General features: G+C 35.6%; 1 protein-coding gene across 4 annotated transcripts in view; it reads left to right on the forward strand.

Annotated features, from left to right (window-relative positions):
* Positions 1–14,626, forward strand: part of FILIP1 (filamin A interacting protein 1) — a 260,412-nt gene that overhangs the window by 217,398 nt on the left and 28,388 nt on the right. For all 4 annotated transcript variants that reach the window (XM_074310476.1, XM_074310477.1, XM_074310478.1 and 1 more), the window contains one exon: positions 8,133–10,938. In XM_074310476.1, the coding sequence (XP_074166577.1) occupies positions 8,133–10,938 (2,806 nt within the window). The remainder of the gene's footprint in view (positions 1–8,132; positions 10,939–14,626) is intronic.

Raw genomic sequence — 14,626 nt, forward strand, 5'->3', positions numbered from 1 at the left:
CAGTATAATTCATCCGTCTCTAAGAAAGAAGCATTTAATTCCATTCAGAGTAAAATACAAGCAAAGCTTAGAAAAATGCAAGATTCTTGACTCAGGAAGAAGGCAGATGAAATTCTGTTTTATGCTGATAGTAACAATCCAAAGTGCCTTTAGATGTCCTGTAGGCTATTTATGGGCCAAAGACCTATGATGCATCTCAGCTATTCAGTGCTGGTGGAGCCACATAGATTATCAATAAGGACATGATCCTAGAGAAATGGACTGAACATTTCCATAGTATTCTCAACAGGCTGTCCTCTTGTTGAAATCAATTCCTCCTTTCCTGAAGTTTCAACTGAAGAAAAAGATTTGAATGCCATTAGGCTTCTTTTGTGTGGCAAAGTATCTGTGACTGATTCTATTCCAGCTAAGATTTACAAGGTGGAGGGTCCATTACGTGTATAAAAGCCAACTGAGATTTTCTGGATTATATGGCAAGAGGAAGTTATCCCTCAGGAGTTCAAGGCTGCCTCCATTGTCTTTCTCTATAAAGGTAAAGGGAATAGATTGTCCTGTGACAACTACAGAGGGGTCTCTCTCTCTCTTAGTCATTGCTAGAAAGATACTTGCCAGAGCTTATCCTTTATCTGGAAGATGGTCATCTTGTCAATATGACATCAGAAGAGGCAAATGGTGTTTATTGCCTGACAATGCCAAGAGAAATGCCAGTAGAACAGAGTACATATTTATAGATCTAACAAACTTTTTGATACTTCCGTTGTGAGGGTTTGTGGAAAATTATGTCCAAATTTGGTTGCTGTAAAAGTTCATCAGTATTGTATGTCAGTTGCCTGGGTTCTGAATATCAGATGATGCTTTTTCCCAGATAACAATGGATGCCTTCAGTGAGGACGAACATGGCATCAAGTTCAGCTACTGCACTGCTGGTAAATTCTTCAACTTGAAAAGGCTACAAGCCCTGACTAAAGTGAAGGGAATGTTGATGCATGTTTTTTTTTGGTATGCAGATGATTGTGCACTCAGTGCAGTCTCTGATGCTGAGATGCAACAAAATATGGATCAATTTTTTTCTGCTTATGCTAATTTTGGCTTAACAATGAACACAGATATTCCATCACCCAGCACCATCTTATTTATATGTGGAACCATCAACAAATGGAGTTATGACAAATGGAGAAATTTTAAATGCTTTGGATAAGTTCACTTACCTTCTGAGTATACTTTCCAGAGATGTATATATGCTAATAATGAGACGACACAGGCATTGCCAGAACTAACTATTCTGGGGAACTCTGAAAGAAAGTGTGGAAGAAAAAAATATTAAACTGAATATTAAACTAAACTTTTCCTGTTGGACTGACTTTCTTGCTGTATGCCTGTGAAACCCAGACAGTATACTAGTGCCATGCAGGAAACTGAATTGGTTCTATTTGAATTGTCTTGGGAAGATTCAGAACATCACCTGGTAGAATAAAATACCAGACACTGAGATCCTTTCTTGAAATAAGCTGCTAAACATACTTTACTGCAAAGATCACAACTCTGTTGGGCTGGTCATGTTATTTAAATACCAAATATATACTTGCCAAAAAGACTATTTTATGGAGAACTCATGCAGGGCAAATGCTCACATGGTGGTCAAAAAAAGTGATACAAAGATACTCTCAAAGTCTCTCTTAAGAACTTAGTAATTGATTGTTCAACATGAGAGACACTGGCACAGGAAGGCGCAGCATGGCATGTCCTAATCCAAGAAGATGCTGTGTTCTATGAGCAAAACAGAATTACAGTAGTTCAAAAGAAATGCAAGATGATCAATTTTAGAGAATCCATTCCAAATGTTCATGGACTATCACAGGCCTTTAACTTATGGTAGAGCATTCTGAGCTTTTATTTATCTGATCAGCCATAATCAGATGCACTGTAACCTAGTGGTGTCGTTTTGGTCTATTCAAAAACAAAGGACAACAATCAACCAATGATATTATTGGTTTAGAGATGGAATAGATTTTTGAGGTCATTTCATTAAGAGATTTCAAATTTACATATCTGCCAGTGCCCACAAAATTGTCTGGATCCAGATGAAAGTATAACTAGGAAATTTTTAAGAAAAATATAACATAACATAAATGTGTGAGATAGTGACCATTACCTAAATAAAAATCAGACGCTCAAGAAAAAAAAAAAAAAAGGAATTTATTATGATCTTGTGAAAAAGGACAACTCCCAACAGAGAAGATGTCACTAGAAGAGTGCAAAGCACAAACTGCAAAACACAAGATTATATAGACCCTAACACAGAAGCCCTTACCGTGCCTTCTGACCTTTTCTCCCATTGGCTGGTGAGTTCTAATTTACCCAGAGACTAAATACTGATTCCAGAACACATTTTACCATATTACGTACTTAAATACTAATGAAAATGTGTGTATGTTAGGGGGAAATGGAGGGAAATATCTGTTTATCTAAGATAATCAAACACTTTTTTTTTTTAGCTATAGCTCAACTTTTTATTAAGTCTCAAGTCATAATTAGGGCATAGATCGAGGGTATATCTTCCTTCAGTTTATTTGATTCAATCTCTCCTCTTATTTATTAACCTTTTAAGATCTCTCAAACTATTCTTGATACATTTCCTTAACTACCTTGTTCTCAGTCTCCATTACCTCTGGACCTGGTTTGTCCTTTTTCTCTACTTAGGTCCATGCTTGTCCTTTTACTATTCCAAGGTCCAATACTGGACCTCACCTTCCAAGTTGTTCAATCTTTATTATCCTGACTAGTGATGTCTATACTGCCCTTAGGATAAGCTGTCACACAGGGGAGAAGAGCAAGACAGGGAGTAGTATGTCTCCACTTAAAGCTATCAGCAGGAACCAAAGAACTTGTTTCCACCAAATGCCTCCAGACTAAGATCACCAAAAGGTATTAAATGACAAGGATCAGGTCTGGAATGGGACAAGGACCAATTTTCTGATGTCTTTGTTGCTTTCCTTCACTACCTGTCCATAATCATCAGTTTTCACACATTAAAAATTTAATTTCCGACAAATTTTACCTTCTTCAGCTAACAAGTAGTCTAATAACAATCTCTGCTGGAGTACTGTTTCTCTAGTCTGAGTGGCCTGGGTCTGCTAACAAATCCAGTGTCTTTGTTGTAGTAATTATTTTGATCATGACCTGGAGTGTGATAAGCCTATGTAGCATACAAATTGGGGTTCTGTACACCCAACTTCCATCTGGAGCCATCTATCACTCTAATCATTTGTGTCCCCAGAAATTAGAGTAGGTAACTCTTCACAAATAAAGATGCCTATCATGAAAGTCACCAACAACAGAAATGCTAAAAGAAACAGACAGACATATGCATCTAACAACAGATAGATGACTAGGCCAAATACTCACATACCTATTTATTTAGTATATAATGATCACATATTTTCAGATAAGAAACTACAAGATCTTGCATACTTGAATTGTGCTCATACCTTCTACTAAATATTTGTCCTGATTATAGAAATGTGCTACAAGAGGAAAAAGTAGGGACATGAATATAATTTTTTAAAAAAACTTGTCCTTCAGACCTTAGTCTGAGAGCATATACATGATTGGATAAAGCATCCTTAGCTCAGTTTGACTTGAAATAAAGTATGCAATAACAATTTCACCTTATAGCCAGACTCAGGAATAATCAGATGGGTTCTTATTCAATGGTAACCACTGGGAAACTGAATTAGAAGGATTCCACCTTACATGGAGATCAAGGTTGTCCTCCCTACTCTTGCCCAGATACTAACTTCTACCTGTAACAATTCAGGATCATATTCCTCTGAATAGTCTGTGGCACATTGCTTTCAGATTACTGAATTGATGATCCATCAGACAATCATACCTGATTCAAAACTCCAAATAATATTAGCTTCAGTCTCAAGAGATTTTATCTCAAATAGCAAGACTCATTAATCAAAGCTCCAAATGAATTTAGCTCTCAAGGATCACATATCCTAAATAAGTATTAACTAAAATCACAGCTTATCTTCATATCTAAGAAGATGAGTTTTAAATTCAACATTACATAAATCATTTTATTTAAAGATGTTCAATATTATGATCTGTATCAAATCATGTTCAGGTGTTAACCATGTTCAGAGACAAAGACATAGACCACTGTTTTCTCAGAATCTCCATAAATAATGAGAACAGCTTTAAGATAACTCAATACAACTAATTAAAACTTACATAGAATATAGAATATACTGTCCTAATAGAACCCTCTTAATTAACCTTAATAATTTCTTCATCCTTAAAAAAAATGTTAATTCAACTTCCTTCAATTGAGTAGTTCTTATAAGCTTTTCTGGAAATACAAATAACAAGCACAATACCAGTATTGTTAAAATTACTCTAGGCATAATTAATCTCTCCTCCCATCATAACATTCCTAATTACCCTGGAGTAAAGTCAATTTTAAAGGTTATAAATTGTCCTTAACAGTCTATTCTTGAGGTTCCTCCTCAAGGACTTTAACTCTGGTGTTCTCAGCCTCCAGACTGCAGTTTTAGCCATCTGTAATATCTGGTAAGGTCTTTCCTACTCTGCTTCTTCCAGGATTTAATAAGCACCCACTCTCTTAGAACTACACACTCCACAGGTGTTGTCTGGGTTAGCAATCCTTGTTTCTTAAAGGCTGAAAGAGATAAGGATACAGCCAGTATATAATTCCTCAAAAATTTATCTTTTGTTTCAAAAAATGGTATTTTCTTTTCTTCTTCAAAATAAAAGTAAACCAAACAACATCTCATATAGGGAAAGTCCCAGATCACTTCTGGGAGCAGTTCTCATTCTTAAACAAAGCAATAGGCAAACATTTAGTTCAAAACAATTTAGTCTCTAACATCAATTTAGTAATCCATTTCTTAAGAAACTGATTCATTCTTTCGTCATTTTCTGATGACAGCAGATAGTCAGATGTATGGAATTATAATTCAATTAATCCCTCCCCATTATTTCTTAAAAACCTTAGAAGTATATTCTTAGAATCATTAATATCTACCAATCCATACCTAGATACAATTTGTTCCAATGTCATTCCACTAATACTTTTTAAAGCAGCAGAGTTCAGAGAAAAATTCCTACACATCCTATCAAATGGTCCACTATAATCAGTAAATACTTCAGTTTTCCCACTGATGTCATGTCAGTTAAACCCTAACTTGAATATTCTGGAGCCAGGCTCCTTCTCTCCAGAGGGATACCTCCTCAATACCTTCTTATTTATCTTTAAACATATTACACATTTTTCAGATACAGTTTTTTTTTTGCAATTACACATATTCCTCTATGTCACATTTTCTTGATTTATTTCTTTATTAAAGGGAGAAAGCAAGACAAACCTTAAGATTCATAATATGGGTAATATCTAAATAACTTTAGACCAAATTTTACAAAATGTAAACCACATATCCAGCAGGGCTGACAAAATATTAAAGCATAGCTCATACAATCTTTACAAATTATTTAATATACAATTTAGAAAGTAACATGATCTAATTAGAAGATATAAACATGTGACCCCTTTAGGTAAGTTACCAGAGAATTTTGTTTTAATACCCAAATTTTTAAACTTAAAATCAAATCAAACTTATAGTAGCAATACTTCAATATTAATGAGCACATATTTCTAAAACTTTATGTATCAGAATAAGTTCACAATTTTAGCATGCATTAATTAATAGTAATTATGTAATTTCAGAATCAGAATTCCAATTTAAACACACACAAACCCAAAATTGAAAGTGGCAGAAAATTGCCCTTTCAAGTCTATCTACAGGGCTTTAGGAAACTGGTGCACTTTAATTATTTTCACACCTGTCCAAATAAAACAGAAGTATTTAATCGCTATAAATTATGGTACTTCATCCCAAATTCTTCCTAAAGGGCTATTTTCTTGGACATTGGATAGGTTTTTAGTGCCAGTTATTTTAGATTGTTCCTTTCCCATGGTTCATAGTATCTTGTCCTCTTTGATGGAGGACTCACCCTACAAAGGAAAATAGGAGCACTCTATGGATTCTAACTGCTAAGAGTTTCCTAATATCAAAGGGAAATAGGAAACTTTTATGACTCTAATTAATTAAAGTCTTCCAATTCTAATCCCAATCACTCAGGCAGTTCACCAGTTTTTGTCAAAGGAAAAAATATTCTTACAGACTCTAATTGATTAGAGTTTTTCCTCACCCCTCACCAGTTTCTTACCCTATCTGAGTTGTGCACAACTTACCTGAGTGATTTCAAACTTTTCTCAGCTGACATCTCCTGAGCTGAATTAATCCTTTTAGTCAGCCTACTTCCATTTTTGCTTTCTCTGAGAGTCTCTCTTTGGGAATTTATCTGATCAGAGAGGAAGTTCCTGAGCCAAGTCTAAGGACCACTGGAAAATTCTCTGGAAGACACCTGCCTAAAGATTTGATGTGGGAGAGACCTTGTGAGGGATCCAGAATGAACCCTCAAAAGTGTGTGGGACAGTGACTCTTACCCAAATTAAAATCAGAGATTCCCAAGATTAAAAAAAAAAAAAAAGGATTGATTGTGATCTTGCTAGAAAAGGCAACTTTCAACAGACAAAGTGTCAATAGAAGAATAGTGCAAAGTGCAAACTATAAAATACAAGATTATATTAACTCTTTGATCCTATTGATCTATTTAATTGATCTCATTTTATGATTCACATAAGAGCTTTAAGTGTTTATATAGCTCTTGAAAGAGCATAATGTTTTATAAAATATATTATATAGATTATGTTGTGGTGAAATCATTAAAATGTTTATCAGAATCATTTGGTTCTGTTATAAAGCTGCTACAAATAAATTTCCATAGGTTCATCCAGCATTACATGATGAAAGATAAAATCCATTATAATTGCATTTACTTTATTAACAGATGATCTAATCAAAAATATTTAATAAGCTACTCAAAACATATTAGATGAATAAAATGTTTATGTAGTCTGTGTGACTATCAAAGGAACAAAATGTACCTAAATAAACACATTTTTGATTGTTTATGACTTTATTATAAACACATTAAATGGCTACAGAAACATTTTCATATTAACATATGGTATATATGTTAACTATTATACTAAGATCAATGCTTTTATAAACATACTAAAGTCTCAAAATGGATATGACTAAGTAAAAGAAGCCAATTAATAACAGCCAATTATATGTTGTTTAACTTTGAGAAATCTATGAATATGTAGATGAATCAACAAGGATTTGTCTAGTGCCTCCTGGTGTCAAAAAATGCCCTAAGGGTCAAGGATACAAAGTCAAAACTAAATAAGCCCTTATCCTAAATGAGCCTGTTTTCAATATCATATAAAGAAGGCTTTTTCAGAGCAGCAATTCTAGAAATTTAAATTTATTTATTTGGAAAACTCTTTGATTCCCTCCCAACCTTGGTCTCTATAATAGTAACATTATATAATAAAGAAAAGGGGACAAAGTCCTTGGTTAACCTAGTATTTAAGAAAAGGAGGGATAGGAGGGATAGGGGTTTTTGTAAACTGCTGTTGCATTTGTCAAATCATCTTCTTTAGTTTCATCATCATTAAGTGATATTTCCTTAGTTTAAATAGTAAGTATGCTATGCACACCTGGTGATTTTTAACATAATTCATACAAGGATGGTCCTTAATTTCCTCAGTTTCCCAGGATTTCTCCATTAAATTTTGAGCTCCTCTGAGAGCAGGGACTTCTTTTTTTGCCTTTCTTTGTATCCCTAGCACTTAGGACATTGTGTGCACATAGTAGGGTCTTCATACTGGCTAGTTTATTGACTGAACAAGATGATTTCCAAAAGCCTTTATAGTTCTAACCCTTTAATCCTTGTTTCTATAATTTTAGAGTCTCCTTGTCATCTTCAGTAAATTTCAATTTTATTTTGTTTTGTTTTGATATTGAGTAGTCAGTTTTCTACCTTTCTCTTGTTAATATTGGTCTGGCATACCACATACAGTTATGGATATGAGATAATTTGTTGAGATGATGATTTAAATTTTAATTTCATAGTAGAATTCAAACATCAGTGTTGATCAATGTATTAATGCATGATTGTGTTTTATATTTCAGGTTAAAAAAGCTTCTTGAACAGGAGAAGATCTATCAAGCTCGAAAAGAAAAAGAAAATACCAAGAGGCTCAATAAACTGAGAGATGAACTAGTGAAACTCAAGTCATTTGCCCTCATGCTGGTAGATGAAAGACAAATGCATATTGAACAACTTGGTCTGCAAAGCCAGAAGGTACAAGACCTCACCCAGAAACTAAAGGAAGAGGAGGAAAAGTTGAAAGCTATAACCTCAAAATCGAAAGAAGATAGGCAAAAACTGCTTAAGTTAGAAGTGGACTTTGAACATAAGTCTTCAAGGTTTTCTCAAGAGCATGAGGAAATGAATGCTAAATTGGCTAATCAAGAATCACACAACAGACAGCTTCGGCTAAAACTAGTGGGTTTAACTCGAAGAATTGAGGAACTAGAAGAAACCAACAAGAACCTTCAGAAAGCTGAGGAAGAACTTCAGGAGCTAAGAGATAAAATAGCCAAAGGGGAATGTGGGAACTCCAGCCTTATGGTGGAGGTAGAAAACCTCCGGAAGCGTGTGCTGGAAATGGAGGGCAAAGATGAAGAGATCACCAAAACAGAATCACAGTGTCGAGAACTGAAGAAGAAGCTTCAAGAAGAAGAACATCATAGTAAGGAGCTCAGGCTTGAAGTTGAGAAGTTACAAAAGAGAATGGCTGAACTGGAGAAGCTGGAAGAAGCTTTCAGTAAGAGCAAATCAGAATGTACACAGCTGCATTTGAATTTGGAAAAAGAGAAAAACTTAACCAAAGACCTTATAAATGAATTGGAAGTGGTGAAAAGTCGGGTTAAAGACCTTGAATCTTCAGAAAGTCGATTAGAAAAAGCTGAAATGAGTTTAAAGGATGATCTAACAAAGTTGAAGTCGTTTACTGTAATGCTGGTTGATGAAAGGAAAAATATGATGGAAAAAATAAAACAAGAAGAAAGAAAAGTGGATGGGCTCAATAAAAATTTTAAGGTGGAGCAAGGGAAGGTTATGGATGTGACTGAGAAACTAATTGATGAAAGTAAGAAGCTTTTAAAACTTAAGTCTGAAATGGAGGAAAAGGTATATAGCTTGACAAAAGAGAGAGATGAGTTAATGGGAAGATTGAAAAGTGAAGAAGAAAAATCCTCAGAGCTGAGTTGTAGTGTTGACCGATTAAAGAAGAGGCTGGATGGCATGGAGGAAGTAGAGCGAGAAATAACTAGAAGCAGATCTCGAAAAGGACCTGAACTTAGCTGCCCAGAAGATAACAAGATTAAAGAATTAACATTGGAAATAGAAAGACTGAAAAAGCGTCTCCAACAATTAGAAGTAGTTGAAGGAGACTTGATGAAGACTGAGGATGAGTATGATCAGTTGGAGCAAAAATTCAAAACTGAGCAGGATAAGGCTAACTTTCTCTCTCAACAACTAGAGGAGATAAAACACCAGATTGCAAAAAATAAGGCAATTGAAAAAGGTGAGGCTGTGAGTCAAGAAGCTGAGCTAAGACACCGATTCCGTTTGGAAGAGGCCAAAAGTCGTGACTTGAAGGCTGAAGTACAAGCTCTAAAAGAGAAGATTCATGAGCTAATGAACAAAGAAGACCAGCTTTCTCAGCTACAGGTGGACTACTCAGTTCTGCAGCAAAGGTTTATGGAAGAAGAAAGCAAGAACCGAAACATGGGACAGGAAGTCCTAAATTTGACAAAAGAATTAGAGCTCTCTAAACGTTATAGCCGAGCACTAAGGCCAAGTATGAATGGAAGGAGGATGGTAGATATTCCTGTGGCATCTACTGGAGTGCAGACAGATGTAGTCAGTAATGAAGCAGCAGAGGAAGAGACCCCAGCTGTATTTATAAGAAAATCCTTTCAAGAGGAAAATCATATTATGAGCAATTTGAGGCAGGTGGGGCTAAAGAAGCCTATGGAGCGTTCATCTGTACTGGACAGGTATCCTCCAGCAGCAAATGAGCTTACAATGAGAAAATCTTGGATCCCATGGATGAGAAAAAGAGAAAATTGTCCCCAAACAACACCAGAAAAAGGACCTCGAGCCAATTCTAGTCCAGGACATCCGGGAGAAGTGGTTCTTTCACCAAAGCAGGGACAACCTCTTCATATCCGGGTGACTCCTGATCATGAGAATAGCACAGCTACTTTGGAGATAACCAGTCCAACATCTGAAGAATTTTTTTCTAGCACCACCGTCATTCCTACCTTAGGGAACCAAAAACCACGGATCACCATTATTCCCTCACCAAATGTCATGTCTCAGAAATCAAAAGGGAATGACTCAACATTGGGGCCAGAACGAGCCATGTCACCTGTCACAATAACTACATTCTCAAGAGAGAAGGCCCCTGAAGGTGGCAGGGGAACTTTTATGGAGAGACCCACATCCCCCATTCAGATAATGACAGTGTCAACATCTGCTGCACCAGCAGAAAGCTCTGTATCTCCAGAATCAAAAGAAATGCCCATAGGAAGGACCATCTTCAAAGTTACTCCAGAAAAACAGACTGTTCCAACTCCAGTAAGAAAATTCAACTCCAATGCCAACATCATAACCACGGAGGACAACAAAATTCACATTCACTTGGGTTCCCAATTTAAACGAAACCCTGCAACATCTGCTGAAGGAGCAAGTCCACTCATTACAGTTAGACCAGTCAACGTGACAGCTGAAAAGGAGGTTGCCACTGGGACTGTCCTTCGTTCTCCTAGGAACAACCTTTCCTCAAGACCTGGAGCAAGCAAAGTGACAAGCACCATCACTATAACACCTGCTACTACATCCTCCACCAGGGGAACACAATCAATGGTAAGTAGAATAGATTTATAGAATATTCATTGAGACTGATCAAGGAGGTAAAATAAGAGAAGCTTTTTAAATATCCCCACATCAAATAATTTAACCTTTTTTTTTTTTTTTAAGAAAGAACAATGTTCTTGTTGCTATTCAGAATTGCTTTTTACGTGATCCTTAGAGAAATGGAGAGGAAAATATATTGAATTTTAATTAAAGACTTGGATTCAGGTCCTACAAGCATCAAACTCTAGAAATACATCTTTTATATAGTTTTTTTTTTTTAATTTTTGTTTTCCCCTGAGGCTGGGGTTAAGTGACTTGCCCAGGGTCACACAGCTAAGAAGTGTTAAGTGTTAAGTGTCTGAGGCCAAATTTGAACTGGGGTCCTCCTGAATTCAGGGCTGGTGCTCTGCGCCACCTAGCTACCCCCCTTTTATATAGTTTTTGTTTGTTTTGGAGGTAATGAGATTAAGGATTTGCCCAGAGTCACACAGCTGGTAATATTTGAGGGCTGGATTTGAACTCAGGTTCTCCTGACTCCACGGCTGGTGTTCTATCCAACATACTGCCTAACCACCCCTTATTGTTAAAATTTCAATGTAAGCATTTACATTAAATTCACTTCCTAAAGTATATTTCAAATGGTAGTATTCCAGGCACAAAATGTTACAAACAAGAATTTTTCAATTATGTTCATCTTGGTTTTCCACTATGTATTGTTAAAGTAGTATGGTAAGATAGCAAAGGGGAAAAAGAAATCTGAGTCCAAGCCCCTCTGATATATAAAAATTGTGTGACCATCAGCAGCTTAGTCATTTACATTTTCTAGTACTCCAACCCACTCTCAGAAATTATAAATTGCCACAATGCATCTCTTCAGGTAGTTTCCCCAGTGAGTTCCCAAAGGCATTTATACTATGCTATAAATCCTTCTGCCCCAATATTTAAGTATGACTGTTGTACTTGGTGCCACTGCAAATGTTGCCTCTATTTTAAAAATAGAAATATTTTTTAAAATTATAAAATCTTGCCACCATTTTTACAGAAGATGACACTAAAGGAATTTGGAGATTTCTAAAACTCTTATAAAAATGTAGAATTTCTACTAGGAATTTACCCCATAAAATTAATTCATCTTTTATCAGTGTAGGTATTTCCCTCACCCTTACTATCTTTTTATCTCTCAGCTCTATAATCATCTGCAGAATATCTGATTGGCTTACTAGTTTTAGAAAAAATGTAATGTATTGGTCAACCTGCCATCTGGGTGGGGGAGGAGGGGAAAATTAGAACAAAAGGTTTGGCAATTGTCCATGTTGTAAAATTACCCATGCATATATCTGGTAAATAAAAACTATAAAATAAAAAAAAGAAAATTAAAAAAAAGAAAAAATGTAAGTTGGTGTGGACTATCCTATTCATATCCTAAGTCCAATAGAAAGAGAACTGAACTAATAGACCTGAGTTTAAATCCTGGTACTGCCCCTGAGAACTTGTGTGACTTTGGGCAGGTCTTCAGTTCCATGGACTTCCATTTCCTCATAAAATGAGAGAGTTAGGCTAAATCTCAGCTTCTTAAAATGTGGGTTGTGACACCAGAGTCTCATAACTGAATTGGGGGTCCTGAAATTATTATTTATTATCAATATCTTAATACCTATAGTCATATAAAAATTTCTTAGGCAAAGAGAGGTTGTGAGTGGTAAAAAGCAACCCCCTTAGTTCTAAATTTATCATTATTTGATACAATGTTTCACCATATAGTAGAACATCAATCTATGTTTGTCAATGAATGAAAAAAAAAGGGCAGGTCATTTTCTGAAAAATCAATATGTTTTGTTGTAGTTGTTTCAAGTTCTGTGATTATGTCAGCTTGGTAAACAGCTAATATGAAAGCTCCATCTACTGACCAGCAACTCTTCTATAGCTTCTTTTGAAGCAAGTCAGAATATCTTTAGAGAATACGTTTAGCAATTGCGAACAAATTGGTGAATATAAATGTAGTAGAACACAACAGCTGGATCTTGATTCAAACATAGAGCCTTAGAGAGGATTCAATTTTTTCCACTTATGACCTCTTTGCCTGAGAAATATTTAATCACCCTATAGTGAAGTAGGAGGAAAAAGAAGAAAAGAAAAGGGGAGGCTAATAAAAGGGAGAACAGAAGTAAAAGGGAAAAGGGATAAGAAAGTGCATGAAGGGCTGAAAAAAGGGAGGGCATATTGAGGGAGGTAGTAGTCAGAAGCAAAACACTGGTGAAGAGGGAAAAGAGAGAGAAAATTATAACTTAGGAAAAAAATAGGATAGCAGGAAATACAGTTAATAATTTTAACTGTGAATGTGAGATGAATTCTCCCATAAAATAGAAGCAGATACCAGACTAGATTAAAAGCCAAAATCCTATAATATGTTGTTTACAAGAAATTTTTATGTGATGCTGGGAAAATGAGTATATTGAATAAGTATGCAAATAAAACTTTACTGATAATAAAACATAAAGAAATTTATTTTAAAAACTTCTTTGGTATATGCACAATTTTACCATTGATGAAAAGCAAATTTGCATTCTAATGAGATGAAAGTACATGTTTATTTTTACATAAAGAATTAAATCTTGGCATAATGTTTGACATCTTTTAAGGTTGGCAAATTTTTCTCAACTCCTACCTTCAGTTAAAATTGAGATCCACAATTTAAGAAGCTTTAAGGTAGAATACAGTTATTTAACACTGTCCATGGTACTCCAAAGTGAAGTCTGAACCAGATTAAAATGGAGTTGAAAATAGCTGACAAAATAAATAAAAATACAATAAAACACAGATAATGTTAATAGTAGTTATCTAAGTCAATATGCAGCCTATGGGGTTCCTTAGCTATAGTTTTGTGCTCCCCTCCTTTCTATTTGAATTTGAGTTGACATCAATATTCTAGGGCAGGGGTTCTCAAACTATGGCCCACAGGCCAGATGCAGTGGGCTGAGGACATTTATGTGGCACACCGGTTACGGCAAATGGACTGAGGGTCGGAGACAGAGTGTGAGTTTTTGTTTTTACTATAGTACGGCCCTCCCACAGGCTGAGGGACAATGAACTGGCCCCCTATTTTAAAAGTTTGAGAACCACTGTTCTAGGGCACTTAAAGTAACCAATTGGAAATGTAACTATAAGGAAATCTTTATGAGACTCAAACTTTTAATCACCACAATGTAGCTCTTTTAAGGTGTGTGTTTTGATTATATAATCTGTTTTCTGCCTCAATAGAATTAGAAATAGAAATAGATCTCATCAGTTTGGCTCTAAGAGAGAATATCAGACATATTTGGTATCACAAAGAAACTTGTCTCACCTTATAGGGAAGTAGGAGGGAAAGGAGGAAAAGAAAGGGAAAGATGAATAGAAGGGAAAACAGAAGAATAAGGGGAAAGGTGTAAAAAGGGGAGGGGCTCTAAAGGGAGAGGACTGTTTGAGGGAGGTGGTCATCAAAAGCAAAATACTGGAGAGAAGGGAAGGGGAATAAGAAAGAGAAAAGCATAACCTAGGGTAAATAAGATGGCAGAACATACAGGATAAGTTATTTTAACTGTGAATATGAATGGGACGAACTCCCCCATAAATGGAAGCGGATAGCAGATTGGATTAAAAGCCAGAATCCTACAGTATGTTGTTTACAAGAAATACATTGCTTTCTCAGAACTAGATA

This window comes from Sminthopsis crassicaudata, chromosome 4 (genome assembly GCF_048593235.1).
Source record: "Sminthopsis crassicaudata isolate SCR6 chromosome 4, ASM4859323v1, whole genome shotgun sequence".
NCBI classification, from domain to species: domain Eukaryota; kingdom Metazoa; phylum Chordata; class Mammalia; order Dasyuromorphia; family Dasyuridae; genus Sminthopsis; species Sminthopsis crassicaudata.